Consider the following 12,682-nt stretch of genomic DNA (forward strand, 5'->3'; position numbering starts at 1 on the left):
AACAATTCCTACAGTACTGAACAACATATTCAAGTGAAGAAGTTCAGTAGAATGGCCCTTAAAACCCCCCACATTAGTTCAACAACGGCATAGTGTGTGACTCGGTTTTTAAGACAGTACTCACTGGTGTTAATCTGATATTCTGTCTCCTCCTCTTTCACTCCCAAGACGTCTTCCTCCTTCACCTTTATTGAGATAGCATCCTCTTCCTCTCTGAAAGGTTCTTCCTCTGTTTCCTCTATAACATCCTCTTCTTCTTTCACGACAATGTTCAGCCTCAGAGCTTCTTTCTGCATACAGCAGACCTCTTCTTTAACGGGGGATGAGTAGTTTAGTGAGCTCATGGTCTGGGATGTTAGAATTAGCGACTAGCCTAACGCTAGGCTCAGTATCAATGTTTAACAACTTTGCAAATTGAACAAGCAAATTAGGTTAAAGTTAACCAGTTGATACGTCAACAGAACTGCGTTTACAACACTGTGATTAGCTAATGTACATTAACATGGTCTAAAGCGTCAATCTTTCAGTTTTATGTTGGCTAGCAAGCTACCGAGGCGGTTGAAAGAGTAGCCGTGTTGTTGTTCCTGAAGAAGTGTCCCGTCCAGTAAATTACACGTCACGCAAGAAGCATCACCTGAAAGATGCATATCGCCATCTGCTGGCTGGAGTGGGTAACGCAGTTTGGAAACAATAGTTACTACACTTTCTGTATTGGAAAAAAACATCATAATAATTTAACAATAAGCTGATATATTGTAAATGATGAATACATACTTCTATTCATTTTTCACATTAGTTTTTATCTAGATGTGACGGTACTATTTCCTTAAAGCTACGCTCTTTAAGACACAAATCATCCTGTAAGGCATTTTAGGCCTTGAGACAAATGAGACATGGATTGTGTATGTGTGCCATTCAGAGGGTGAATGGGGAAGACAAAATAGTTAAGAGCCTTTGAACAGGGTATGGTAGTAGGTCCCAGGCGCCGGTTTGTGTCAAGAACTGCAACGCTGCTGGGGTTTTCCAGCTCAACGGTTTCCCATGTGTACCAAGAATCATCCACCACCCAAACAGTGGTGTTTAAGATGAGGCAGAACGATTTGTTTTTTCATGAGCATGGCCTTAATTCTATTACAGCATATTGGATAACTGTCATTCATATTCCATTCACCCTGTTCAATGTAACAGCAATAGGTTTAGGCTACTACATGATACTAGAATTTTCCCTATACCCATCATGAGATTGCTACAACCTAGCCTATGAATGAAAGTTTAGAATGTAGGTGCACACAGGTCGAGATACGTTTTTTAGGTGACAGACAGTGACACATGGACAGACAGTCGTGAAGACATCACCAACTAATTATCATGGTCCAAACACACCAAGACAGTCGTGAAGACATCACCAACTAATTATCATGGTCCAAACACACCAAGACAGTCGTGAAGACATCACCAACTAATTATCATGGTCCAAACACACCAAGACAGTCGTGAAGACATCACCAACTAATTATCATGGTCCAAACACACCAAGACAGTCGTGAAGAGGGCACGACAACAAGTTTTCCACCTCGGGAGACTGAAAAGATTTGGCATGGGTCCCCAGATCCTCAAAAAGTTCTACAGCTGCACCATCGAGAGCATCCTGACCGGTTGCATCACCGCCTGGTATGGCAACTGCTCGGCATCTGACCGTAATGCACTACAGAGGGTAGTGAACATCACTGGGGCCAAGCTTCCTGCCATCCAGGACCTATATAAAGAAAGACCCAAAAATTGTCAGTCACCCAAGTCATAGACTGTTTTCTCTGCTCCCGCACGTCAAGCGGTACCGGAGCACCAAGTCTAGAACCAAAAGGCTCCTTAACAGCTTCTACCCCCATAAGCCATAAGGCTGCTAAACAATTAATCAAATGGCCCCCTGGACTATTTACATTGACCCTTCATTTGTTTTGTACACTGCTGCTACTTGGTGTTTATTATCTATGAAATGTCAATTCACCCCGACCTACATGTACAAATTACCTCGACTAACCTGTACCCCCGCACATTGACTCGGTACCAGTATCCCCTGTATATAGCCTTGTTATTGTTATTTTATTGTGTTACTTTTTATTATTTTTTACTTTTGGTCATTTGCTCATTTTCTTAACTCTTCTTGAGCCGTACTGTTAGTTAAGGGCTTGTAAGTAAGCAATTCACTGTAAGTTCTACATTTGTTGTATTCGGCGCATTTGACAAATAAAGTTTGATTTTATTTGACAAATTCAGGTATGTTTATCCTGTTTTTTTCTGTTTAAGAAACGTTTGTCTCTAGAGAGTTGAAAACAGCAGGTCTGGGACAGGTAGCACCTCCGGTGAACAGGTCAGGGTTCCATAGCCGCAGGCAGAACAGTTGAAACTGGAGCAGCAGCACGGCCAGCTGGACTGGGGACAGCAAGGAGTCATCATGCCAGGTAGTCCTGAGGCATGGTCCTAGGGCTCAGGTCCTCTGAGAGAGAGAAAGAAAGAAAGAGAGAAAGAGAGAGAGCATACTTAAATTCACACAGGACACCGGATAAGACAGGAGAAATACTCCAGATATAACAGACTGACCCCAGACCCTCGACACATAAACTACTGCAGCATAAATACTGGAGGCTGAGACAGGAGGGGTCAGGAGACACTGTGGCCCCATCCGATGATACCCCCGACAGGGCCAAACAGGCAGGATATAACCCCACCCTCTTTGCCAAAGCACAGCCCCCACACCACTAGAGTGATACCTTCAACCACCAACTTACCATCCTGAGACAAGGCCGAGTATAGCCCACAAAGATCTTCGCCATGGCACAACCCAATGGGGGGTGCCAACCCATGAATACAGCTGCACAGTATTGTCTCTTCGATGGCTTCTCGATACCTTGAGCGGGGTTGAGGTGCACCCATGACCAGCTCGGAAACCGCATTGCACAGCGGAGAAGGTTCATGCTGAAAGAGCTCTGATAGGTTGGAGGATGTCCTCCGGAAGTTGTCATAATTACTGTTTAAGTCTATGGAAGCCTTGAGAACCATGAGTCTCATAGGTTTTTGTATTGAAGTCAATGTACCCAGAGGAGGACGCAAAATAGTATGTTTTATTCAATTATTTTTTTATTAAATTATTTGTTGATGTGATTATATTTAGTATAGTTTTATCCAAAAATTATAATTTATTAATGTTTTACCAATTTATTTTATTCTGAAACTCACTGAAACTCCCTTCCCACAATTATGTCATGTTGGCTCGATGTCCTTTGGGTGCAGTGGAGGCTCCTCAGAGGAGGAAGGGGAAGACCATCCTTCTCTGAGGAGTGAAGACTGCACCCAAAGGACATCCAGCCAACATGACACAATTGTGGGAAGCATTGGAGTCAACATGTGCCAGCATCCCTGTGGAAGGCTTTGGACACTTTGAAGAGTTCATGCCCCGACAAATTGAGGCTCTTCTGAGGGAAAAGGAGGAGGTTCCTAGTCCATATTAGGACGTTTATTTCTCTCCAAATGTTTGGTATGATCAGTGTATATATATATATAAAGAAAATATTGCATGACCAAAAGCACAATTCTATTTTTGTAAAAATGAGACAAGTGTACGAGCATATGTGTGTTCTCTCATGAACTTTAAGTAGCCTGTATTTGATGTGATATACTCCTTTCGAGACAGGATTGTGTCACGTCACAGATCTGGGGAAGTGGACCAAAACATTTCTGCAGCATTGAAGGTCCCCATCATCTTAAAAGGAAGAAGTTTGAAACCACCAAGACCCTTCCTACTGCTGGCTGCCCGGCCAAACTGAACAATCGGGGGAGAAGGGCCTTGGTCAGGGAGGTAACCAAGAACCCAATGGTCACTCTGACAGAGCTCCTCTGTGGAGATGGGAGAACCTTCCAGAAGGACAACCATCTCTGCATCACTCCACCAAGCAGGACGTTACGGTAGAGTTGCCAGACGGAAGCCACTCCTCAGTAAAAGGCACATGAAAGCCAGATTGGAGTTTGCCAAAAGGCACCTAAAGGACTATCAGACCATGAGTAACAAAATTCTCTGGTCTGATGAATGCCATGGGTCACGTCTGGAGGAAACCTGGCACCATTTCTACGGTGAAGCATGGGGTTGGCAACATCATGCTGTGGGGATGTTTTTCAGCGACATGGACTGGGAGACTCTTCAGGATCGAGGGAAAGATGAACGGAGCAAAATACAGAGAGATAATTTTTGAAAACTTGCTCCAGAGCACTCAGGACCTCAGACTGGGGCAAAGGTTAACCTTCCAATAGGACAACGACCCTACGCACAAAGCCAAGACAACGCAGGAGTGGCTTTGGGAGATGTCTCTGAATGTCCTTGAGGGGCCCAGCCAGAGCCCGGATTTGAACCCGATTTAACATCTCTGGAGAGACCTGAAAATAGCTTTGTAGTGACACTCCCCATCCAACCTGACAGAGTTTGAGAGGATCTGCAGAGAAGAATGGGAGAAACATGAGGCTCCTGCTGCTGCTGTCCTCAAGGGCAAATTGACAGATTTTTTACCTAGTTGTCTTTGGGATTCAAACCAGAGATCTTTCGGTTACTGGCCCAAAACTAGTAACCGCTAGGCTACCTGCAGCAGGAGCCACACATTTATTTTTCCCTCATTATGAACATTCATATTGGTCAACAGTCAACCTATTGTGTGGATTGAACATTCATATTGGACTGTAGCAGCTAGTTAACTGGCTACCGATCAACCTATTGTGTGTATTTAATATTTATATTGGACTGTAGCAGCTAGCTAACTGGCTACTGATCAACCTATTGTGTGTATTGAATATTCATATTGGACAGCCTTACCTATATAGTAGCACCACCACCCATCAGCCCATTCTCTTCTTGATGTCAAAGCTGCAGTGTATTGTTGGTATAGGAGTATTAAATTAATGAATAATCCTATTTATTTAAAGCCACACTAAGATGTCACCATACTATTCCTTTAAAGCCCCTCTGTCATATATAAATCATCAGAGTGGGAAACCAACTGACATGGAAACAATGGAGCAAATGGATCACTATCAGAGTGTTTTATGACATCAGATAGAGCTACTCAGACATTCCAAATATCACTTGATTATCAGAGGGATGTATTATGACATCAGATAGAACTACTCAGACATTCCAAATATCACTTGATTATCAGAGGGATGTATTATGACATCATATAGAACTACTCAGACATTTCAAATCAGGCTTCATCCATATCCTGAAGGTGGATATTGATCCAACCATTTCCAAAGTAATGACGGGGCTGACGGAAACAGGATATGTCTGTACACTTTTATAAATGCAGACAGACGATTTGTTATTTAGTTTGACATGGTTGGGTCTTTTAGTGTCAGTAAAAATTTTGAAACGAGAGATGGGTGTGGAAACTCCTTTCCTTTCTTTTTTTGTGCACTACGTCATAACGCAAAGTCTTTAATCCGCAATAAGTCTGTTTGATGTAAACATTTCAGGTGGGAAAATATGTATATATTTTTTTGCAGATTTTAGAATATTCACATGAAAATCTGCACGGAAACTTAGCTACTAAGGTGGATATTGATCCAACACCTGCCACATATTCAAACCAGCCCACTGGGCACAGACGTCAGTTCAACATCCAGTTTTTATTTACATTTCTTTGAGTCATCAAGTAAAGTGAATTCAACATGAAATCAACACAAAATGTCACCTGTCATTGGATTTAGGTTGCCAGTTCGGTGAAAAATAAAAAAATACCTGCCGTTCATGGCTTTTTACAACTCCAATCAGTTTTCAACATTAATCTATCATCACATGGATTTGTTTTGTTGAAATGACATGGAAACAATGTTTATTCAACCAGTGGGAGGCTTGTAAATGACCCCAGGAAAGGAAAACAAAGAACTCTTCATTGAGACAATGATAAACAGCAATCCGTGGGAGAGTTGTGGTGGATATTATAAAATAAGGATCTGCTGGAGTCCAAGTCAAACCAAGATTCTTTATTTCTGAGCTCAGAGAGAATAACAGTTACACAGCGCAGTGTAGACAGTCTGAATTCCTGAAGCATTGGGTGATGAGCACATATCTTTATAGTTTCCTGTTCCTGGGAGGGACTTTATTCATACAAGGATGCAGGTGCAGCTGGTTTGCAACGCAGGATGATACTCCCAGGAACAGGAGATTATAATAGGTCAGTTTCACAAGGTTAGTCTGTGGTGGTTAATTTTCGTATTACCAAATGAGGAGAGACAAACTTCACACACCAATCAGTTATACTTAAACTACATCTTTAATAATAAGATCTTTGCAATGACTTTCAACAATTCACTATTTCTAATGAACTGTTGAGAGTGGCAACAGAATGGCTACTGAAATCTTTTATAGCAAAGATCCACCCCCTAGTCGACATAACAAACCACAGATATTAGGAACAGTTCACAAAGTGAGACTTTATAATGAGAAAGGAGTATCCTGTAGCCAGATAGCATTCGCTATAATTTATCGTTCAGTTTGGTCCCTAAGACCAGGTTCTAATCTCGTTCCTGGTACTTCATAGCACAAAAACACCAACTCATCCAATGGCATAACTCAATTGTCAACTCTAGATACTCCCATCTCAAGTAAAACCCCTTCTTGACCCCACTCCTGGACAAGCTCACTGAGGGGAGTGAGCCTCTAGGTCATACACTATCCCAGGATAAGTGCAACATCAGAGAGGACATACAATGGTTCCAGACACTGCCATACACCTCCCCCAAAGGAGGGAGTGACTTGCGCACAGACATTGTGGAAACCAGTAATTGGTTCCCCATTAATCACACCATCCCTTTACATAGTTTAACAGATACATTCACATATGAAGACAATGTTCCCTCCTGTCCTCTTCCCTTCCTGATATTCTGCATAGCACCAGGGACATGTAAAAGACAAGCCTGACCTCTCCCCTCTCTGGGCCCCAGGTGACTGAGCCCCAGCTGAGGGAAGAAGTGCAACTGCCAACACCAGAGTCCGAAGGGATACATTCTAATAACAAGTATATCACATCAGCATATTATGCAGATAAGACATCTTAATTATCTATGTTACCCAACTAATTCTGATTCATCCACCACAAGTCACATACTCAGATATGTGGACACATACAATTAACATTTTGCATTACAGAGTCTGTGAACATTTTAATTTCATTAAATCATCAGTGGGCCAACATTGCAAATGTAAACAACGGAACAAATGCATCACATCCAAATATCACTTGATTATCTGCAGTGCTGGAGGAATGACACACAGATAAACACACACACAGTGTCAGAGTTTAAAAAAGGACCATTTAAAACAGAAGGAATCTGACCTACTCTATATTCAAACTACATATTCAATTCATGTTTTCTAATAAAAACATACAAATATATGTTTTAGTATACTTTGTACAATTCAAGTTCATATGGTAAAAACAGGTAATCATTATCAGTCAACAATATAAGACAGCAAGTCCCCTGTGTGTATTCTCTCATGCCGTTTCAGCTCCCCCGGCTGGGTGAAACTCATTTCCACATTTGGAGCAGTGGTAAGGCTTCTCCCCTGTGTGTATTCTCTCATGCAGTTTCAGATCCGCAGGCCAGTTGAAACCCTTTCCACACTGGGAGCAGTGGTAAGGCTTCCCCCCTGTGTGTATTATCTCATGAACTTTCAAGTTCTTTAAATGGTTATAACTCTTTCCACATTGGGAGCCGTGGTAAGGCTCTTCCCCTGTGTGTTTTCTCTCATGTTTTTTCAGATCCCCTGACCGGCTGAAAAACTTTCCACACTGTGAGCAGTGGTAAGGATTCTCCCCTGTGTGTATTCTCTCATGCCGTTTCAGGTCCCCCGGCTGGGTGAAACTCTTTCCGCACTGGGAGCAGTGGTAAGGCTTCTCCCCTGTGTGTATTCTCTTGTGCCGTTTCAGATCCCCAGGCCGGTTGAAACCCTTTCCACACTGGGAGCAGTGGTAAGGCTTCTCCCCTGTGTGTATTATCTCATGAACTTTCAAGTTCCTTAAATGGTTATAACTCTTTACACACTGGGAGCAGTGGTAAGGCTTCTCCCCTGTGTGTATTCTCTCATGCCGTTTCAGATTCGCCGACTGGCTGACACCCTTTCCACACTGGGAGCAGTGGTAAGGCTTCTCCCCTGTGTGTATTCTCTCATGTTTTTTCAGGTTCCCTAAATCGTTAAAACTCTTTCCGCACTGGGAGCAGTGGTAAGGCTTCTCCCCTGTGTGTATTCTCTCATGTTTTTTCAGGTTCCCTAAATCGTTAAAACTCTTTCCGCACTGGGAGCAGTGGTAAGGCTTCTCCCCTGTGTGTATTCTCTCGTGCCGTTTCAGATTCGCCGGCTGGCTGAAACCCTTTCCACACTGGGAGCAGTGGTAAGATTTCTCCCCTGTGTGTATTCTCTCATGTCGGTACAGGTCCCTTAACTGGTTAAAACACTTTCCACAGTGGGAACACTGGTGTCTTCTTGTTGGTTTGGACGTCCCTGGCTCTGGTTCCTCTGAGTCTGGTCTTTCTCCTGCCAAAGACAGTGTGTTTTTAAAAAAAGAGACCTGAATGAAACCTCCACATGATAAATAGGCCTTGCTACGAGGGTAAATCCTAATCAGATCGCTCAATAACCTAAGGCCAGTTTTAACAATCTTGGTGTGATTTGAAAACACATGTTGTAGAGTTTCCTGGTAATTACTGATAATGTTTACATTACTTTTTTATTCATTCTGCTTTACAAGTCAGAACACAAACTAAACCGTTCTTGGACACTCAAGACACAGACGTCGCTTAATTCCAATCGAGCAGGTGGTTCTAAATATATAACTTTCATAGCTGTATGATACAGAATGTGAGCTACAGTTGTGGCCAAAAGTTTTGAGAATGACACAAATAATTAATTTCCACAAAGTTTGCTGCTTCAGTGTCTTCAGATATTTTTGTCAGATGTTACTATGAAATACTGAAGTATAATTACAAGCATTTCATAAGTGTCAAAGGCTTTTATTGGCAATGACATGAAGTTGATGCAAAGAGTCAATATTTGCAGTGTTGACCCTTCTTTTTCAAGACCTCTGCAATCCACCCTGGTGTCAATTAACTTCTGGGCCACATCCTGAGATGGCAGCCCATTCTTGCATAATCAATCCTTGGAGTTTGTCAGAATTTGTGGGTTTTTGTTTGTCCACCCGCCTCTTGAGGATTGACCACACGTTCTCAATGGGATTAAGGTCTGGGGAGATTCCTGGCCTTGGACCCAAAATATTGATGTTTTGTTCTCCGAGCCACTTATCATGTTTGCCTTACGGCAAGGTGCTCCTTCATGCTGGAAAAGGAATTGTTCGTCACCGAACTGTTCCTGGATGGTTGGGAGAAGTTGCTCTCGGAGGATGTGTTGGTAGCATTCCTTATTCATGGCTGTGTTCTTAGGCAACATTGTGAGTGAGCCCACACCCTTGGCTGAAAAGCAACCCCACACATGAATGGTCTCAGGATGCTTTACCGTTGGCATGACACAGGACTGATGGAAGCGCTCACCTTGTCTTCTCCGGACAAGCTTTTTTCCAGATGCCCCAAACATTTGAAAATGGGATTCATCAGAGAAAATGACTTTACCCCAGTCCTCAGCAGTCCAATCCCTGTACCTTTTGCAGAATATCAGTCTGTGTGCAGATGCACTCACACCTGCCTGCTGCTATTCCTGAGCAAGCTCTGTACTGGTGGTGCCCCGATCCCGCAGCTGAATCAACTTTAGGAGACGGTCCTGGCGCTTGCTGGACTTTCTTGGGTGCCCTGAAGCCATCTTCACAACAATTAAACCGCTCTGAAGCCTTCTTCACAACAATTGGACCGCTCTCCTTGAAGTTATCGATGATCTGATAAAGGGTTGATTTAGGTGCAATCTTACTGGCAGCAATATCCTTGCCCGTGAAGCCTTTTTTGTGCAAAGCAATGATGACGTCACGTGTTTCCTTGCAGGTAACCATGGGTGACAGAGGAAGAACAATGATTCCAAGCACCACCCTCCTTTTGAAGCTTCCAGTTTTTTTTGGGGGGGGGGGGGGTTCAGTTCATTTGCATGGCAAAGAGGGACTTTGCAATTAATTACAATTCATCTGATCACTCTTCATAACATTCTGGAGTATATGCAAATTGCCATCATACAAACTGAGGCAGCAGACTGAAAATTCATATTTGTGTCATTCTGAAAACTTTGGCCACAACTGTACACACTTCCTTAAACATAAAACAAGTAAATAAGTAATTTTAAGTGGAAGTCCAAAACTTATTTTTACGTCGAAGACACAAAGCACATCAGTAAAATCTCCCCGTTGTCGAAACGGTTCGACGCCTGCTGTTTAAATGCCCAATTTCTTATTTAGACGTTCACAGATTTTCAACATTTTGACTATCGCTGAAGTCATATTTTGGGTAAAGTAAAAAATAAAGTGAAATATTTGGGAAGATGTTCCTAAAACTGAGAATAACTATAATAAACAAAAATATTAACGCAACATGTAAAGTGTTGGATGTTTCATGAGCTGAAAAAAAAGATTGCAGAATTTTTTACATCCCTGTTAGTTAACATTTATTCTTTGCCAAGATAATCCATCCACCTGACAGGTGTGGCATATCAAGCTGATTAAACAGCATGATCATTAGACAGGTGCACCTTGTGCTGGGGAGAATAAAGGCCTCTAAAATGTGCAGTTCTGTCACACAACAATGCCACAGATGTCTCAAGTTTTAAGGGAGCGTGCAATTGGCATGCTGACTGCAGGAATATCCACTGGAGCTGTTACCAGATAATTGAATGTTAAATTCTCTACCAGAAGCCGCCTCCAACGTCATTTTAGAGAATTTGGCAGTACATCCAACTGGCCTCACAACCACAGAACACATGTAACGACGCCAGCCCAGGACCTTCACATCGTCTGAGACCAGCCACCCGAGTTGTATTTCTCTTTCTAATGAAGCCCTTGTGGGGAAATTCGTTAAAAACTTGTGCATTCGTTAAAAACTTCTCTAGGATAGGGGTCAGCATTTTCACGTTTGGATGAAAGCATATCCAAATTCAACTGCCAGCTACTCATCCCCAGAAGATAAGATGTGCATATTATTAGGAGATTTGGATGGAAAACACTCTGAAGTTTCTAAAACGGTTTGAATCATATCTGTGAGTATAACAGAACTTATTTAGCAGGCGAAACCCAGAGGACAAACCATTCAGATTTTTTTTGTTGTTGAGGTCACTCTCTTTTCAATTATTTTTCATTGGGAATCCAGATTTCTAAGGGACCTTCTTGCAGTTCCTACCGCTTCCAATGGATGTCAACAGTCTTTAGAAATTGGTTGAGGTTTTTCCTTTGTGTAATGAAGAAGTACGGCCATCCAGAACGAGGGTAACTTGAAGTGTACTGTTTAGAGGCGCGTGACCAGAAAGCTAGCTACAGTTTGTTTTCCTCCTGTATTGAACACAGATCAGCCCGTCTTCAATTTTATCGATTATATACGTTAAAAAATACTTACAGTTGTATTACAAAAGTAGTTTCAAATGTTTTGGCAAAGTTTACAGGTAACTTTTGAGATACTTTGTAGTCACGTTGCGCAAGTTGGAAGCGGTGTTTTTATGGATCAAACGTGCCAAATAAATGGACATTTTGGATATATATCGACGGAATTAATCGAACAAAAGGACCATTTGTGATGTTTATGGGACATATTGGAGTGCCAACAAAAGAAGCTCGTCAAAGGCATGAATTATATTTCTATTTCTGCGTTTTGTGTCGCGCCTGCAGGGTTGAAATATGCTTCTCTCTCTTTGTTTACTATGGTGCTATCCTCAGATAATAGCATCGTTTGGTTTTGCCGAAAAGCGTATTTGAAATCTGACATGTTGGCTGGATTCACAACAAGTGTAGCTTTAATTTGGTATATTGCATGTGTGATTTAATGAAAGTTTGATATTTATAGTATTTTAGTTGAATTTGGCACTCTGCATTTTTACTGCCTTTTGGCCAGGTGGTAGGCTAGCGTCCCACATTTCCCAGAGAGGTTTTAAATATTCAGACCCCATCACCTTTTCCAAATTTTGTTACATTTCAGCATTATTCTAAAATTGGTTCAATTGTCCCCCCCCCCCCCCCGCCCGTCAATCTAAATTCAGCAAAAAAAAGAAACGTCCTCTCACTGTCAATTGCTTTTATTTTCAGCAAACTTAACATGTGTAAATATTTGTTGGAACATAACAAGATTCAATAACAGACATAAACTGAACAAGTTCCACAGACATGTGACTAACTGAAATTGAATAATGTGTCCCTGAACAAAGTGGGGGGGTCAAAATCAAAAGTAACAGTCAGTATCTGGTGTGGCCACCAGCTGCATTAAAGGAGGACTGTAGCATCTAATGATGAAACATGGAGTCTTAAAGAAGGCCTGTAGCTTCTAATGATGAATTACTATGGAGTCTGATGCTTTAACCTTTTCTCAATAGGGGGTGCTGTTTTCACTTTGTAAAAAATGTTGTTCCGAAAATTAAACTGCCTCGTACTCAATTCTTGCTCGCACAATATTCATATTATTATTACTATTGGATAGAAAACACTCTCTAGTTTCTAAAACCGTTTGAATT

The 12,682-nt window shown here is 41.9% G+C and overlaps 2 protein-coding genes across 5 annotated transcripts in view; both read right to left on the reverse strand.

Moving 5' to 3' along the window:
- The window catches only part of LOC139547168 (zinc finger protein 32-like), a 304,099-nt gene that overhangs the window by 8,342 nt on the left and 283,075 nt on the right, over window positions 1-12,682 (reverse strand). Inside the window, exon 1 of one of the 4 annotated variants that reach the window (XM_071356242.1) lies at window positions 125-675. The exons of 2 other annotated variants lie outside the window; for them this stretch is intronic. In XM_071356242.1, the coding sequence (XP_071212343.1) occupies window positions 125-344 (220 nt within the window). In that variant the 5' untranslated portion in view covers window positions 345-675. Of the gene's footprint in view, window positions 1-124; window positions 694-12,682 lie in introns of those variants that run through there. One more of the 4 variants, XM_071356248.1, reaches the window with a different exon arrangement.
- On the reverse strand, window positions 6,010-9,372 carry LOC139552057 (zinc finger protein 271-like). Its single transcript, XM_071363430.1, has 2 exons — window positions 9,355-9,372; window positions 6,010-8,699 (listed from the first exon to the last, which is right to left on the reverse strand). The coding sequence occupies exons 1-2, from the start codon at window positions 9,370-9,372 to the stop codon at window positions 7,536-7,538; spliced, it is 1,182 nt and encodes a 393-aa protein (XP_071219531.1). The 3' UTR covers window positions 6,010-7,535.

Source organism: Salvelinus alpinus, chromosome 2, assembly GCF_045679555.1.
Source record: "Salvelinus alpinus chromosome 2, SLU_Salpinus.1, whole genome shotgun sequence".
Classification (NCBI taxonomy): Eukaryota; Metazoa; Chordata; class Actinopteri; order Salmoniformes; family Salmonidae; genus Salvelinus; species Salvelinus alpinus.